Below are 16410 nucleotides of genomic sequence, written 5' to 3'. Positions count from 1 at the left end.
GAAGATGGAGGGGGCTATGAGAAGGAATGCGAAGGAAACTACCGACTCTCAAATATGTGGCTGGATAATGACCTCAGCCCAGTTCTTGCAGACCACCCTATCTCATCCTAGCTGAGAGGGTCCCCTTTAGCTATACACTGCTCTGTGGAATCTAGTGTCCGTCAAAAAGGGACAGCATTGCCATGATTCTTCTGTCCTTTATGAGACCCACACTTCCAAGATTCAACAGTCACATGAGAATTTGAACAACTATATATAAGTGAGATACTATTATTCTTAGAGAGTAAGCAACATTCTTTTCTGGTAGAGTTAAAGTACAGGAACTTCACACATTCTTTTCCCAAAGAAGATTTATTTATGTGTCAACTCATCTAATTCCAACATCAACTTTTTTAAAGTTGCAAGGATTTGAAAGAAGAGTCCATGAAAAGTCTTCAGTATGGAAATATCAATCATGGGGAATAAAAACCCTGATGAAACAAGAAGAATTGAACAGGCAGTGGAGACCCACCACCCTCTTGGTGATGAGGCAGAGCCTGGGAAGCACAAAGCAGTTCTGATAAAACGCACCCCCTGCCTCCACTGTGTTCCTGCAACCACCGCACCTCAGGAGCCAGGGCACCAAGGAATGTAAACCAGTAGAAGACCCACCCCAAAGTTCTGGCAAATGAGGAGCAGGAATACAAGCCTCTTTCAATTCAACAAATATTTACTGAACCGCTGCTACGTGCAGCAAGGCACTACACTAGGTCCTGCTAAAGACACAAAGATGAATGAGACACACACAACCTTCAATGCTCCTCAGCCAAGAGCCTCTCCCGCCGCATGCCTCCCCACGCAAAACCAACAAACTGGCAAAAGAAGAAGTAATTCCTCGGGAGTCTCCAATTCATCATTCTTTTCCAAATGTAAAGAAAAAACTGTATGATTTGATTTAAAATAAAACTTTTTCTGGCTAGGAATATCTCTCAGTACTAGAGCATGTGCTTCTAGCGCCTAAGGCCCTACACTCCATCCTAGAACAAAACAAAACTAAACTAAAAATCAACCTGGACCTATTCTTTCTTTCTCCCCCACAAAATAACAAGTATTTGCACCGTATCCTACTCTGAGTTTTCATGTAAGAATTTTACCATTAGGATTGGGGATGTGGCTAGGTGATAGGGCATTTGCCCAGCATTTGCAAGGCCTCAGATTCAATCCCCAAAAGCACAAGAGAAAAAATTTTAAAATTTTTACTGCCATTTTGTCATTAAAGTGTTGCATCTTCAAAGGCCATCTGCAAACACACAAAACAGACCCAACCCACAGATGTGCAAAAAGTCAGCAAAAAAAAAAAAAAGAAACACAAAATCTGCAGACAAGGAGCCAGTGAGTAAATTCTTGCTCTTTTCACACCCATGGGTGCAAAATTTGACACTCCACTATCAAATAATCAGTGAGTGAAAGATGCCTACAACTCATCAAGGCTCTTCTTTAAAAGGAAGGCTCATCACAGGCTTAGTGTGAAGGAAAAAAAGAAGAGAGGACAGAGAAAAACCAGAAGGCAAAAGGCCAAAAACTACTCCAAAGATACCAAGAATCATAAAAAACAAAACAACAACAACAAAAAACATGTATGGACTAGCTGTGATAGACAAAGATGAAAGTTACTGGCTTAAAAAAAAAAATTAAGGGGTTTGGGGATATAGCTCAGTTGGTAGAGTGCTTGCCTCGCATGCACAAGGCCCTGGGGTCAATCCTCAGCACCACAGTTAAATGATCCAGTTAAGTGCTATTAAAAGAAATTCCACCTAAAATATAAGGATCAAAATGGCTAAACTAAGTGGTTGAGGAAAACATATGCCAAAAAGCTCAAAATAAAAGGTAGTTGGAGCAGCTACACTAATTCTAAACAAATACTTTTTTTTTTAAGATTTAAAAATTAAGGTATAATTTACATACAGTAAAATTCATTAAAGGGTACTGTTTGATGAATTTAAACAAACATATACAGTCATGCTTCACCACCACAATCAAGGCATGGAACATTTCCATTGACCCCCAAAATTTCCTTGGGCCTGTTGGCAGTCATTCACTCTCCTGAACCCACAGTAGCTGCTGATTGGATTTCTAACCCTATAATTTTGCCTTTCCCAAAATGTCATATGAATGGAATCATACAGAATATAACTTTCTGGGTCTGGCTTTTCGCATTTAACATAATGTTTGTAATAATTACTCATGTTGTAGGTTGTCCCTTTTTACTGCTCAGACTAAGTAATGTATAAGAAAAAAAGCAGGAGGAAAAAAAAAACTGGCTGGAATTATAGTTCAGTATAGAGCAATTACCAAGCATACAAGAGGCCCTGGGTTTAATTTCAACACCATCAAAAAAAAAAAAAAAAAAACAAGGATCACAAGATAAAGATAAAAGTTCAATTTGCCATAAGACATACTAAAAATTGCACTGTGTTTTTGTTTGCTTTGTTGTTTTTTATTTGTTTGTTTTGGTCCTCGGGATTTAATCCAGGGGCAATTTACCACCGAGCTATATCGCAACTCTATTTATTTTGAGACAGGGTCTCACTAAGTTGCTTAGGGCCTTGATAAATTGCTGAGGCTGGCCTTGAAATCCTCCTGCCTCAGACTCCTGAGTTGCTGGGATTACAGGTGTGTGCCACTGCACCCAGCCCAAATTTTACTGTCTATTTAGTCAAAGAATCTTGAAATACATACAGCAGAAATTCATGGAAACAATCTGGTCCTTCCTGTTACCACTTGTCACCTCCTCTGATCATTTTCTCTCCCCCTCTTCTGCAAATGGACCAGCTTCCTTACTGCTTTTCCACTCCATCTCAGCCTCTGTAACAGCCTTCCCTTGCCCCAGAGCTACCCTTAGGGTTAAATGCCTTGCCTTCTTCAAATCTTTACTACAAGGTCACCTTACTCGTAATGCCATCCTCAAATGCCCTACTTAATATTGTAACCCATTTCTTATGGAATATATATTTTTTACATGAATCGAACTTATTTTTTAAATAAAGATCCATGAAGGGTGTGGGGAGACACTCTGCATTAATGTGGAAGTCAAGGCACAGACTGTTTCCAGAAAGGACTAGGCCACTTGCAGATAGATCAGGTGGGTTTTGATGGCTGCAATTTGGGCAGAATAATAGGAGTAGATGCCAGAGTGACATAACAAACAGGAAATAAGGACGAGAGGATCAAAAAATATTGAGACCAATACCTCCACTGTATTTCCAGTAAGTCATGGGTACCTAACTTTATGAAATCAGCACATGTGAAGCATAAAGCAATATAAATTCTGGATTTTAGTTCTGTGTCTATTTTTATCTAATACAAAATGAAAAGCCTAAATATAGAGTTGTTTCAGCATTTAAAAGGAGTCGCTCTACTTAGACTATTGAGTATGCCATCACAAAGGCAGTCACTAAACCAAACCCCAAATCACCACCTCCATGGAACTCGAAACTCTGAGCCATCTAGTTCCAATAGAACTGTAGAGGAAAAGCCCAGCCTCATCACACCAAACCACAGCCACAAATGCACTGGCTCAAGAAACTCCTTTCTTCACCATCCACGTCTGTCCAAAGCATCTGTATTCAGTTCTGTTTCTGGTCTTTCCTTACCACATACCCAAGCTGCCCAAGCTCTCATGTCTAAAGAGTCATCCAGACTCTTTCTTGTTTGTTTGTTTGACTGGTTTATCTCTACACCCTTTCCCTTTCAGACTCAAATTCTTAGAACTAGAAGTCCCAGAACCCAGACACTGATCTAGTAAAAGTAGAAATATCACTCCTGCATTCTAAACTGGTCATCAATATCTTGGCCCTGTTGTCCATGGTTAGGAATACAATGTTCTGTTCTGTGTCTCTTAATTTCAGCTTTTAATCCTCCTTCTATGGATATACTTTCAGAGGAAAGACTGCCCCAGAGCCATGCAGCACTGCTGTTCACAGAGCAGCTAAACACCCAAGCCAGCCATAGCAGGGAATATGATTTTTAAACGGACAGATCCTTAAGCTCTTCCCCTACCACATTTCTCGTCTCTAAGAATGACATCACAATCCAAGAGTCTGGAAGGTCTCCTATTCCTCCCCACTCTCCAACTTCCTCCATGACTACACGTAGGTAGCTCTAGATATTTCTCCTGTCTTCTCTCTATTCCACCACTGCCAGAGACTAGTTTCCAATTCCTCAGTCACTACAAAAGTCCTCTTAACTAGTCTCTGATTCCAATCTTCATCCACTGTTCTGGGAATTCCACATGGCTCCCCTGTACCTAGGGCCTAGAAGATCTCCAGACTCCCTTGCAGGAAAGATCTAGATCTGATGATTCTAGATCTGACAATGAGAGGTTCTTACAGGACAAATGGCAGAAATGGTAATGACTGGCAGGGGCTCCAGCAGACCCCATGCCTCAACACCTAGATAAAAGCTTTATGCATATAAGGTGATTCTAGGCACAGCAGCAGTTTCCTGACATATGGATTACAACTGTAAGACTGTGACCCTGAAACCAAAGACCAGGAAGGACCCCTCACTTCTGCTGCACCAGGCCACTCAGTGGCACCTAATTCCCCATATTAAATCCCTTTCTGCTTGAAATATCTAGAATGGTTTGTTTCCTGCAATTAACCCAACTGATACAGCTTCAAATTCATCCATCAGACTACTTTTCTGAAAAATCATGACACTGCTCAAAATCCAGTGGTTCCCATCTCTAAAAAACCAATCTAAAGTCCTCAGTAAAACTTAACAGGCCCTTTGTGAGCTGGTCTTACCTTTTACCACCTCCTATAGCAGGAATCAGTAAACTCTCTGTAAAGGGCCAGAAAATAAAAGTGTTAGTCAGCTTTTTGTCACTGGAACAAATTCTTGAGGGAAACAAAGAAAGAAAGATTTATTTTGGCTCACAGTTTCAGCCAATGGTTGGCTGGCTCCATTGCTTTGGGTCTGAGGTAAGTCAGAATACATCATGGAAGAAGGGTGTGGCAGAGAAAAGCTACTCAACTTCTAACAGCCAAGAAGCAGAGGGACGAGATACAGTCTCCGAGGGTCCTCTCCCTGCAACTGGACTCCACTCTTACAGCTTCCACTGCTTACCTCTCAAGAGTTCACGCAGACTCCAATTTCATCAGTGGATTAATCCATTGATCCAGTCACTTCCCAAATGTCCCACCTCTGTACATTGCTGCATTGGGGACTAAGACCTTAACACATAAGCCTCTGAGGGACTTTCCAGAACCAAACCATGATAGTATATTTTTCAGGCTTTGCTAACCAAAACTGTCTCTGTCACAACTAAACTCTGCCATCATTGCAGGCAAACAGCAAGAGACAATTTGTAAACACAGGAGGATGGCTAAATTATAAAAACAGGTAATGAAGATAATAAGATTTATAAAACACACATCTGATAATGGTTTGCTATACAAAACACAAAGAACTCCTAAAACTCAACAATAATAACCTGATTTTAAAAAATGAACAAAAAGACCAAAGTTAATGTGCATGTATAATAAATATGTCACAACAAAACACATTACTCTCTGCATAATTAAGATACATTAACCAAAAAAAAAAAAAAAAAAGATGGGACAAAAGATCTGAATAGACACCTTCCCAAAAAAAAAAAAAAACATAGATGGCAAATAAGCATATGAAAAGATGCTTCATTTGGTATATCATACAACTGAAACAATGAAATACCAGTAGACACTCATTAAAATAGCAGTATCAGAACACTGACAACACCAAATGCCAAAGAGGATGTAGAACAACAGGAACTTCTGCTCATTGCTGGTGGAAAAATGGCATCACCATTTTGGAAGACAGTTTGACAGTTTCTAATAAAACTAAGAGCACCTATGTTCACAGGTACCAGGAAGGCTGAGGAAGGAGCAGGCAGGAGCACTGCTTGAGCCCTGGAGTTCAAGATCAGGCAGGGCAACACAGTGAGACCCTATCTCTTTGGGGGAAAAAAAAAAAATTCCTAAGAACACTCCTGCCATGCAATCCAGAGATCCCATTCCTTTATATTTAGCTAAGCAAGGTAAAAAAACTTCTCTCCACACAAAAACCTACACACAGATATTAACAAGACTTTTATTCATAATTGCCAAAATTTGGAGGCAAGCAAGATATTTTTCAGCAAGTGAATGAATGAATAAACCGGGGTACATTCAGAGAATGAAATAGTATTCAGCATTAAAAAGAAATCAAGACATGAAAAGACACGGAAAAAATATATATTACTACATGAAAGAAGCCAATCAGAAAAGACTGCAAATCACATGATTCCAACTATATGTCATTTTGGAAAAGGCAAAATTATGAAAGCAGTGAAAAGATCAGTACCAGGGCTGGGGGAAGGGAAGGATGAATAGATAAGCACAGGCAGTGGAGCTCTATATGATGCAGTACTAGTGTGTACATTTCATTACACATCTTCAAAAACTCACAAAATGGATACTACCCACAGGGAACCCTAACATAACCATGAATTTTGAGTGACAATGATGTGTCAATGTGAGTTTGGCGATTCTAACAAGCATACCTCTTTGGTGGGAGAAGAGTATATAACAGGGGAGGTCGTGGGTGGGGACAGGAGGCACATGGGAACTCCCTTCCTACTGTTCAACTTTGCAAAACTGCTCTTAAAAAATAAAAAAATAAAAAAAAACAAGCAGCAGGGCTGGGGTTGTGACTCAGATAAATAAATAAATGAAATAAAGTTATTATGTCCAACTACAACTAAAAAAATATTTTAATAAACAAGCAGCAGGGGGTTGGGGTTGTGACTCAGTGGTAGAGCGCTCGCCTCGCACATGTGAGACCCTGGGTTTGATCCTCAGCACAACATAAAAATAAACAAAATAAAGATATTGTGCCCATGTATAACTTAAAAAATATTAAAAAAAAAAAAAAAAAAAAAACAAGCAGCAGGCTGGATTTGGCCAATAAACCATAGTTTTCTATAGTGATCATTCACATCCACACCAACATTACCAAACAACTCCTGTTTCCTCGAAGATGCCAAGCTCTCTTATTCCCATTTGCCTTTGCCCAGGCTATACACTCTGCCTGCAGTGTCATCCCCGACTCCAACTTCACTGATCCAGCAAAGTCCTTTGAAATGCCGCTCAAGTGTGTGAGAACATCTCTAAATCCCCCGTGTAGATTTAGGTACACTTCCCATAACATCCCTCTTGCATGCGTACATACCAGCACCAAGGGATCTGTCACACTGGACTGTGATTTTTTTTCACCCAAATATGTTTCCTGCTAGAGACAGTCCTTGATATCATGAACCAAGACTTTTCATCTTTTTGTGATCATGACCTAGCTCAGCACCTGGCATTCAAAGTGTGGGAAATGGTTACTGCCTTCAACTGCCTTCCTTCATCCTAGTTCCTAGCCAGCTTTCTGGCACTCGCCACATCCCGCTAGGCTCATACAGAGGAAACACCAAATAAATACCTACAAAAAAACAGATCTGAATAAATAAATGTATCAGGCAGCATGCGTCACTATAGTTAATTCATAATTAATAATATCAATATATAATTTAATGTGTGATTAACTTCCATGATTACTTTTCAATGTGTGGCTTAGAGAATGCCCTTGTCCACAATCTGAATCTACTCCATACACACCAACTGCTCAGAAACAAGGGTGCAGGCTCCCTGTGAGCAGGGATGGTGTCCTGGTTATCACTGTAGGAACAGATGAATTACGAAGATTCCTTTCTCTTCCCTAGCAATAGTATAATGAGGCCACAGCCAGGTCTTAAGGAAAAGCTGGTGGAAACTGTACAGGTGCTATCATGCTCCTTTATATCTACAAATAAAGGAGCTTTTAGTTTTCTCAAAGGAAGAAGGGGTGGCAATGGCCAACAATGACTGAGAGAATGGCCCAGTTCCCAAGGCTCAAGCTCCCAACCACCCCTCTTTCCCTGTCAGCTCTGCTTCCTGATCCACATCACCCACCCCTACCCCCGCCCTCCAGGACTTCCTGAAGTGTTCCCAGCAGGCTCACACTGGACAAGTTTATTTTTCTTTCCTTTCTGGGATAGGCTGTCTGCAGACATAGCCGATGAGCTATTTAGAGCTCACCAGAGACCTTGGGGCTTTATAAGGCTCCAAGAATATAGCTCTTTTAAATCTTCAGAGATCATTAATGCCAAGGCAAGGGAGACAATAAATCTGATATATTTTCATCAAAGCAGGACAACAAAGAAGAGTAAAGGAGAAAGAGTGAAAACTATCACAAGAGGTTCTGAAACTTTCACATTTAAGAGAATCACCAAGAGGAGCATGTTAAAATGCAGGTTTAGACCCAGAGTAGCCAATACTGACGGCTGGCGGGGGACACAGGCAAATCCAAGGCCTCCAGCCTTTCACCCCACCCCACCCCCACATTCACTTACACTTTTATACCAAATCACAGATGTACATAATAAAGGAAAATAAGGTGGTTAAGCCCCCACATACAGCTTCCTAACCAAGGTCCTTTATACTGTTTTCAGACCTATGAATGAAAAACTTTATGATGCTTAAAGCAAATTAAGTGTGTTCTTCCTTTTGTTGGTGTTATTTGCTTCCCTTTCTGACTATGGAAACTTTATAGGAACTCCAGCCTAAGGAACCAGCTGTTGGAGGGAGCCTTGGGCAGTGCCTGGAGGGCAGCATGGCTAGCCATAGACAGTCTATGGGAAATGGGAAGAAAAGTCACAGGTGACCAAGAAACAGCAAACCACAAAAACACTCAAGACATCCTGGCTTTTCATTCTTCAGCAGGAAATCTCACAACCATCGGTAATCTAACGGTAACTCCAAAGAGAGTGGCCAGTACCAGCAGGGACCCTCTTCTGGGTTCATTCCTACTCCACATACACTGCACTGGGCCCCTAAGACAGTGTACTGAACCACTGGGCAAGAATGACCATCTCTGCAAACTTCCATCTCCCTCTCTCCTTGGTCCTCCCCTCTCACACACTGGTTTCTTCTCTCTCATAGTTTTATTCGCCTGTTTGACAAGCCTCTGTTACTTCATGAAGATTGGACTCACTGTAAAGAGTGGAGGCCATCTCCGACATTCCTGGTGGGGCATACACACAATACCAGGTACACAAGACCTTCACAGCCCAAACCCACTTAGGCAAGCTTCCCAAGGGGTCTCGTTCCAGCAAAAGAAGCTAAAACTGAGAGAACTTTAAAGGGTACTGGAGGTACTCCCAGCACCAACCTGCACACACTGTTCTAGGGGCTTCAAAATGTAAGAGGCATAGCCACCATGACCCTAGGGTGAGGAACACTGGAGAAGGATGCCGCACAGGATGGCACATTAACAGGCATAATCCTGGGGTTCAACACAAAGCTGTCCGTCCTCACTCCAATCAAATACTGAAGAGCATCAAACCAGCCCCCTCGGGACACCAAGCTCGGTGCTGTTGTGATACAGGACCAGGACACCAGCTTATCTCTGAACCCATTCCTTCAAGTTCCCCCAAAATTCTCAGATCTAAGATTCCTAAGTGGCAAAAGTGTGGCCTCAGAGGCTAATGTGAAGCATCGATTTAGAATCAATAACTATATATATATAAACTGGGTGGAATAAAAATAAGTGGCTATTATTGAACCTAGAGAAACCCAAAGGCCTGAAATCTGTCTCTTCAAGGGCAAATGACAATTTCTCCATCACTGCTGTTCAGCTTCCTTAGGTTGGTAGGTAATGCTTTTATTTTTTTTATCATGAAATATAACATGTGAACACAGGAATATATGAAATATATATTTTTAAAGAAGAAGAAAGTGATCATGTGAGATCCACCCAGGCTAAGAAATGACGTGGCCCTAGAAACTTGCTCTATGTGCTTTTCCTCATTCCCATTTCCTCACCACCAAGATAATCATTCTCCTGAATGCAGAGTGAATTATTCCTATCCATTTCTTTGATCTGCTCTGTGTTTTGTTGAGATGGGGTCTCGCTATGTTGCCCAGACTGGCCTCAAACTCCTGGGCTCAAGCCTGAACAGCTGGAACTACCACATGCCAGCTTCCCCATCCATTTTTTATGGTTTTACCACCTATGAAGGAATCCAGAATAAATGTATTGTGTAGTTTAGCATTTTTAAATTTCATATAAATGGCATCACACAATCTTTTTTTCCTGTGATCTAGTTCTCATGTTCACATTTTTCTGAGATTTTACCATGTTGACCTAACTGACTTTCAACCACATTTACTATGGGAAAATATTCCACTGTAGGAGCATACAAGTTATATTAACTGTTTATTAATTCAACCAGACACACTATCTGGTTGCAAACAAATTTATGTCATATGAATTGTGCTATAATGCCATGCTGGCTTCCATGTGGCAGACCAGATGGTAGACAATTAGAGATGCTTCACCCGATTGTTCTTCAAGAGTAAGATACCAGACTAGAGATATAGCTCAGTTGGTAGAGTGCTTGCCTCTGCACAAGGCCCTGAGTTCAATCCCCAGCACCAAAAAAAAAAAAAGTAAGATCCCAGGGAGTTTTGAGATCTGACTCAGCAAGCAGATGATAGCTCCGCCAAGTAAGTTTGGTAGCTGAATCCCTCAGAGCAAACCCTCCACAGTCCCAGTTCCATAGCTCTACAAAGGACAGAGAGGAAAGGAGAGGCTGCTTTGACACTGCAGTTCTCACCTTCATGGACACGTCAGAGCACCTTTGCTTGATCATGGTGCACAGAACCAAGTCCAAGAAAAGCCTACCCTTCAGACAGTGAAAGCTAAATATTTAGTCTATGAGGCAGCAGGCAGAAGCTCATCATTCTCCCTGCCCCAGAGAAGTAAGAAAGCAGAGTATTGCCCTTGAATCTCAAAGATTCAACTCACCACCTCCCACCCTCGGCCCATGATAGATGCACTGACAATGCCTCACTTCCCAGGTTTGGGGGGTGTGCACGCAATAGCCTCCAGGTGCAAAGAAAAACCAAAGCCACCTTCATCAAGGGCTCCTGGGGGTGGAGGCCCTTAGAAAGACACACCTCATCTCAGCTGATTCCAACAATAGCACTGGGAGGCAGGTGATATCCCCTTTTTACAAGCCAAAAAAAAAAAAAAAACTAAGGCTCTGAGAAGTTTAGTGATTTCTCCAATACCATACAGCAAGTAAATAACAGGCCAGGATTTGATCTACACTTTTGGGTTCCAAAGCCCTATACTCTTGCCCAGCAGACTACTCTATTAACTGCAGAAGTAAGCATATGTGCACAGTGACCTTACACATGCAGAAGATACTGCCTTTGGGTCATATTTCCAAAAAATGTTTGCTGCTGAATGGCAGTAGGCTCTATATGAATACAGACTAAACATTTAGATGTCAGAGACATGTGAAAAATTCAGACTGAGTCCACTAAAGTGCTGCAACAGCTCAGCCAACTGAGGAAGACTCCCATGCCACCTAAGCTCTCCAGAAGCCCCTGGCCCCTCAATAATTCACTGGACATTAACCACCAATAACGTCTACCATGCAGGATGGGCACAAGTGCATCCCATCCATTGAACTCTGGCTGCTGTTTTAACAGGCAACAATCCTCAGTGCAAAGAAGGGTTATCAGGATCTATGAATTTCAAGGTTGATAAATTAGAGAAATTCAGAGACTAGCAAATAGGTTGACAATTGAGTCTCAACTTATTAAGAGCTAGACTCTGCCTCCCAGAGGCAAAATTAACATCAGTGTATTTGACACAAACTTTCCAAGTCCAACTAAAAACCAAGACAGAGGTCACTAAGTACCGAAGCTAAAATGGCATCACTCGGGAAGAGAAATTCTAGAGCGTTCCTTGCCCCAGCTGGCCACCACGGAGGAGCCAATCATGTGAGATCTCATCTGTGTCATGGAACAGGAACAACTTCTCTTCTCCGAGATGTTCAAGAACATCAAGGCAATAACAGTTCTGGATCATTCCTTTGCTGACACAAGATTTGTAATCATATTGCCAATCCTAACCCTGTAAGACCTGACTACTTTTTCCACCTTGTAAGCCATCTAGCAAGTCATGGAAAGTGAGAATGGTCTTCAGAGTGTTATGTAACACCTTTGCAGAGACTTGGAGAAATGACAACAGGGAATGGCCCTTCAGCTTCCAATGATGTTACAGACAAAAGATCCACGGGTCCACCCTCTCCTGCCCATCCCACCCAGACACTTTCCAGTTACCACACCTTCATAAACCCACAAAACCACCACTCTGGAGAAGTTCATTGCTGTCCTCGGAGGAATATGTCAAGATACCATTGGTAGGGGCTAGGGCTGTAGCTCAGTGATACAGCACTTGCCTCACATGTGTGAGGCACTGGGTTCGATCCTCAGCATCACATAAAAATTAATTAATTAATTAATTAACTAATTAAAATAAAGGTATTGTGTCCATCTACAACTAAATATATATATATATATATATTTACAACTAAATATATATATATATATATTTACAACTAAATATATATATATATATATATATATATATTTTTTTTTTTTTTTTTTTTTAAAGATGCCATTGGTATTGGCTGAAATTAAACTCCATTTTTCAAATCATTATTCCCATTCCCTGGGATGTATTTGGAAAAAAAATTTATCAGTTATTCACCCACTCTTAGTAGATAATAAAATTTACAAACTATATTCATGATTCTTTTCTTTAAACTTCCCTTGAATGTCTGGGGATTTTGTGCATTGTTATAAACAAACAAGCACAGGGCTCAACCCCCTTCTCTAGTACACTTAAAGCTATTCTCCTACCTAAAAATTAGGTTGCCATGGAAATGAGTTTTGCACCATTAATTCAGGTAAAGGTGGGAATTCTATTCAAAGAAATTACATAATTTGTTATATGCATAGCAATTATTATATAACACAGACTCTTAAGAACACAAGGTTTTAACCAACACTCAAAAGGGTCCACTGGCCAGGCATGGTGGCATACGCCTACAATCCCAGCAGCCCAGGAGGTTGAGACAGGAGGATGAAGAACTCAAGTGAGGCACTAAGCAACTCAAAGATCTTGTCTCTAAAAAGGGCTGGGGATGCAGCTCAGTGGTTATGTGCCCCTTGGTTCAGTCCCCGATACCTGCCCCCAAAACAAAAATTCACTGGCCTCCCCCCAAAAAGAGAAATACTTGATCAGAAAATTACACAGCTAAAGACCACGTTCCAAGTACTTTTATACGTATGCTAGAAGGACAACTAGGTTCACCATGGCCCCTGATGTATAAAAAAACAATCAAGTTCTCTGTTCAACAGGTTCTTTCAGCCTGGCACAATGGCACACACCTATAACCCCAGCGACCTGGGAGGCTGAGGGAGAAGGATCACAATTTAACAAACCCTATCTCAAAGTGAAAAATAAAAAGGACTGAGGATATAGCTCAGTGGTAAAGCACCCAGGATCACAAAAAAAAAAAATTCTTTCATTCCAACAACCAATTTAATTAACCCCAATCTTTGCCAAGGAACCAGTGAACCTTCGAAGAATCCTGAGGTCTCTACTCCCCTCTGGAACTCTTTATCATAGCAACTCAGGTATAAGATATCTGAAAATTTCCAGTAGTTTCTAACATAAATTGTTTCTTGCAACTTCCCAGTGTTTCTTCAATAACTTCAGGCATCTGTCCAACTCTCTTCTCATCAACAAGGGGGTTCTTACCGGGATCTCCCTCCAAAGCAGTTTGTGCTGGGGAGTTGGTGCCGGTTCTCTGAAGCTACAGTTGTCCCACTGGATTCTCTTGAAGGTGGCTGTGATCCTAGAAAGGGGATCAATCAAAGAAAAGGATGGCAACATTGAGAAGCTCAACCCGTTTGAAAGCTGGCTACCAGGCACAGAACTCCCCTGTATTAGTCACCCACATGATGGAACATGGACATGGTGCCTGTTGTAGCCACTGGCACAAGAAAGAATAGGGACAATTATGTGAGATCTTATCTGCGACATGGAACAGGAACACCTTTTCTTCTCCAAAACATTCAAGAACACCCAAGGTAATAACAGGCAGATGCCTTCTAAATTAAGTGAACTTCAACCTCACAAGCAAGACAGAGAACAGATGGTAACCATGCAAAGTGGGGGCAAAGAATGGGGGCGTTTCTCCATAGTGCAACCAGAGAGTTTTTAAAGCTGAATCAGACCATGACACTCTTCTACTGAAAGCCCTTCAGGAGCTTTCTGCTTCTCGGAAGGGGGTTCAGCACCCCTACCATGGGCTCTAGGCTGCATGACCTGAGTGGACCTGCCTCTCCTGCCTCACCTCCACCACCCTCCGTGCTTCTCAGGTCCAGTCACCCTGGCACCTCTGTTCCCATCACAAGTTCAGCCATGCATTTTCCCCATGCCCCTTCCCCATGCCTCCAGCTTGGTCTGACTAAGCTTCTCATCTTCTGGATTTCAACTTCCTCAAGGAAACTTCCCTGATCCCCCAGCTTAGAAGAGATCTCCCAGAGCAGAGGAATCTCATACTACTCTGTGCCTTCTCGTCCACAGCTTCTGACAGGTAATTATTTATATATTTATTCATTTCACATCTAACTTCCCAAACAAGTCCTGTCCCAAACAAGTAGACTATAAACTTCAAAGAGTGGAAATCATACGAATTTTTCCCATTACCATCTGGCTAGAACCTGGACTAAGATGTAGTATACATCAGGGCTCAATTATGTATTTCTGTGTTAAAGAAGTGACTGATGCATGGTTTTTTGTCCATGCACCAAAAGTGCCCAAAGTACTGCTCAGCCCAGTGGAGGAATTCTTGCCAGCAGCCAAGGTCCAGCCAACCACTGAGATTCGTCTAATGGCCCTTGAATTAGAATTCAAATTTCACCCCTTTAAAGGTACAGAACACCTCTCTGGGGCCCTTAAAAGTACCACAGTTACGTCACATCTAACAAAACATTTATTGAGAAAAATTATGGAGAAATTCAACCCATATCAGACCTCAGACTTCATTAAATAATTTCCTTCTAGATCCAAAGGTGACCAATTTCAGATTAGAGAAAAAGAAATAAACTACCAACATTCAGGACGGGTTGGGGGGGAACGCTCTCCAGTTTTCCTATGCTGGCCTGTCTTTTGCTAGTGTGCATCTCTACAGGGCACACAGTCCCCTCCCCAGCTAACACCATCTCATAAAAACACCCTCAACGTCTCCAGGGATTTAACAGTATTTGGGAGAAGAAAAATGGACCAAACTCACTTTTGCTAAAGATGTTTTATTTTCCAAAGTCCATGTGGAATTAAAAGATGTTTTTCTCTGCTCTCAATCCAAACAATAACACAAAAATGTGACATTTATTTTGGTCCTTGATCAGAAAGCATCCTTGAAAAATCATGTCGTGATTTTGAACTGGGAGGCTATGAAGAGTCTGGGCCAGCTGTGAGCCAGGACTGGTTAAGCAGTTCCCAAACCAAGACGTCTGGTGGTGAACCCAGCTCTCAGCATCTCCTGCCCCCTGCCCGGCCCGCCCTGTCCCGGCACAGCCCTGGGGAGCAGGGCGGCACTCACCGTCTGTCACGGCACTGCCATTAGGCACATTTCCCAAATCAACAGTTGGCCCGTCCAGGAAAATTGTCAGCTCTCCGCCTGAGACAACACTGCCTTTGTTCTCCGTCTGCAGGTTCAGCGTCAGCTGCGTGTTCTCCACTGTTGGGTACAAAATGCAACACGGATGGACTAAATCAAGTGCACCCTGAGTTATGATTCTGTGTATCAGAACCTTCCACTTGGCCTACTCTGGCTTCCCTAGCAACGTTTTCCCTCGTCTTCAAATCTATCTCGTGGAAGGAAAAATAAAGAGCGGGAAAAAACCTGCCTATGGTAATCGTGGTTCCATTAAGCTGGTGGGGAAATAGTTTTCTTTTTTTTCCTAAACATTTTCTATCACTAGGTTAACTACACAATCTCTACATGACTGATTTGGTTGCATATAATTGCAGGACTGTGAGGAGAGAGTAGGGATATTGATGGCCTGCTGAGGGGGAAACTGATTGCAAGGAGCATCCCACTACCCATAGAAGAATGAAGGGAAGAGAAACAAGCCAGACCCTAAGGAAATTTCAGCAAGAGACCTCTTTATAGAGGCTTATTCTTTTCTCTTTTGTGATAAAAGATGGGGTTTTTTGGTCTTGTTTTGTTCTGTTTTGTTGGTGATGGGGAGCAATCCTAGGCCTCATGCATGCTAAGCACATGCTCAATCACTAGGCTACACCCCCAGCCCCAAATGTTTCTAAAATTTTTAATCCTGCTGGGCATGATGATGCATGCCTGTAATCCCAGGTACTCAGGAGGCTGATAAAGGAGGATTGCAAATTCAAGGCCAGCCTCAGCAACACAGTAAAGCCCTGTTTCAAAATCCAAACAAA

General features: G+C 41.9%; 1 protein-coding gene across 3 annotated transcripts in view; it reads right to left on the bottom strand.

Moving 5' to 3' along the window:
• Window positions 1–16410, bottom strand: part of Wwp2 (WW domain containing E3 ubiquitin protein ligase 2) — a 137533-nt gene that overhangs the window by 62111 nt on the left and 59012 nt on the right. For all 3 annotated transcript variants that reach the window (XM_076838410.1, XM_076838411.1, XM_076838412.1), the window contains 2 exons: window positions 15554–15691; window positions 13705–13801 (listed from right to left, as the gene is read on the bottom strand). In XM_076838410.1, the coding sequence (XP_076694525.1) occupies window positions 13705–13801; window positions 15554–15691 (235 nt within the window). The remainder of the gene's footprint in view (window positions 1–13704; window positions 13802–15553; window positions 15692–16410) is intronic.

The sequence above is a fragment of the Callospermophilus lateralis genome, chromosome 18, assembly GCF_048772815.1.
Source record: "Callospermophilus lateralis isolate mCalLat2 chromosome 18, mCalLat2.hap1, whole genome shotgun sequence".
Lineage (NCBI taxonomy): Eukaryota > Metazoa > Chordata > Mammalia > Rodentia > Sciuridae > Callospermophilus > Callospermophilus lateralis.
Note: the sequence above shows the minus strand (reverse complement) of the source record. Positions and strands in the feature narration are given on the sequence as shown.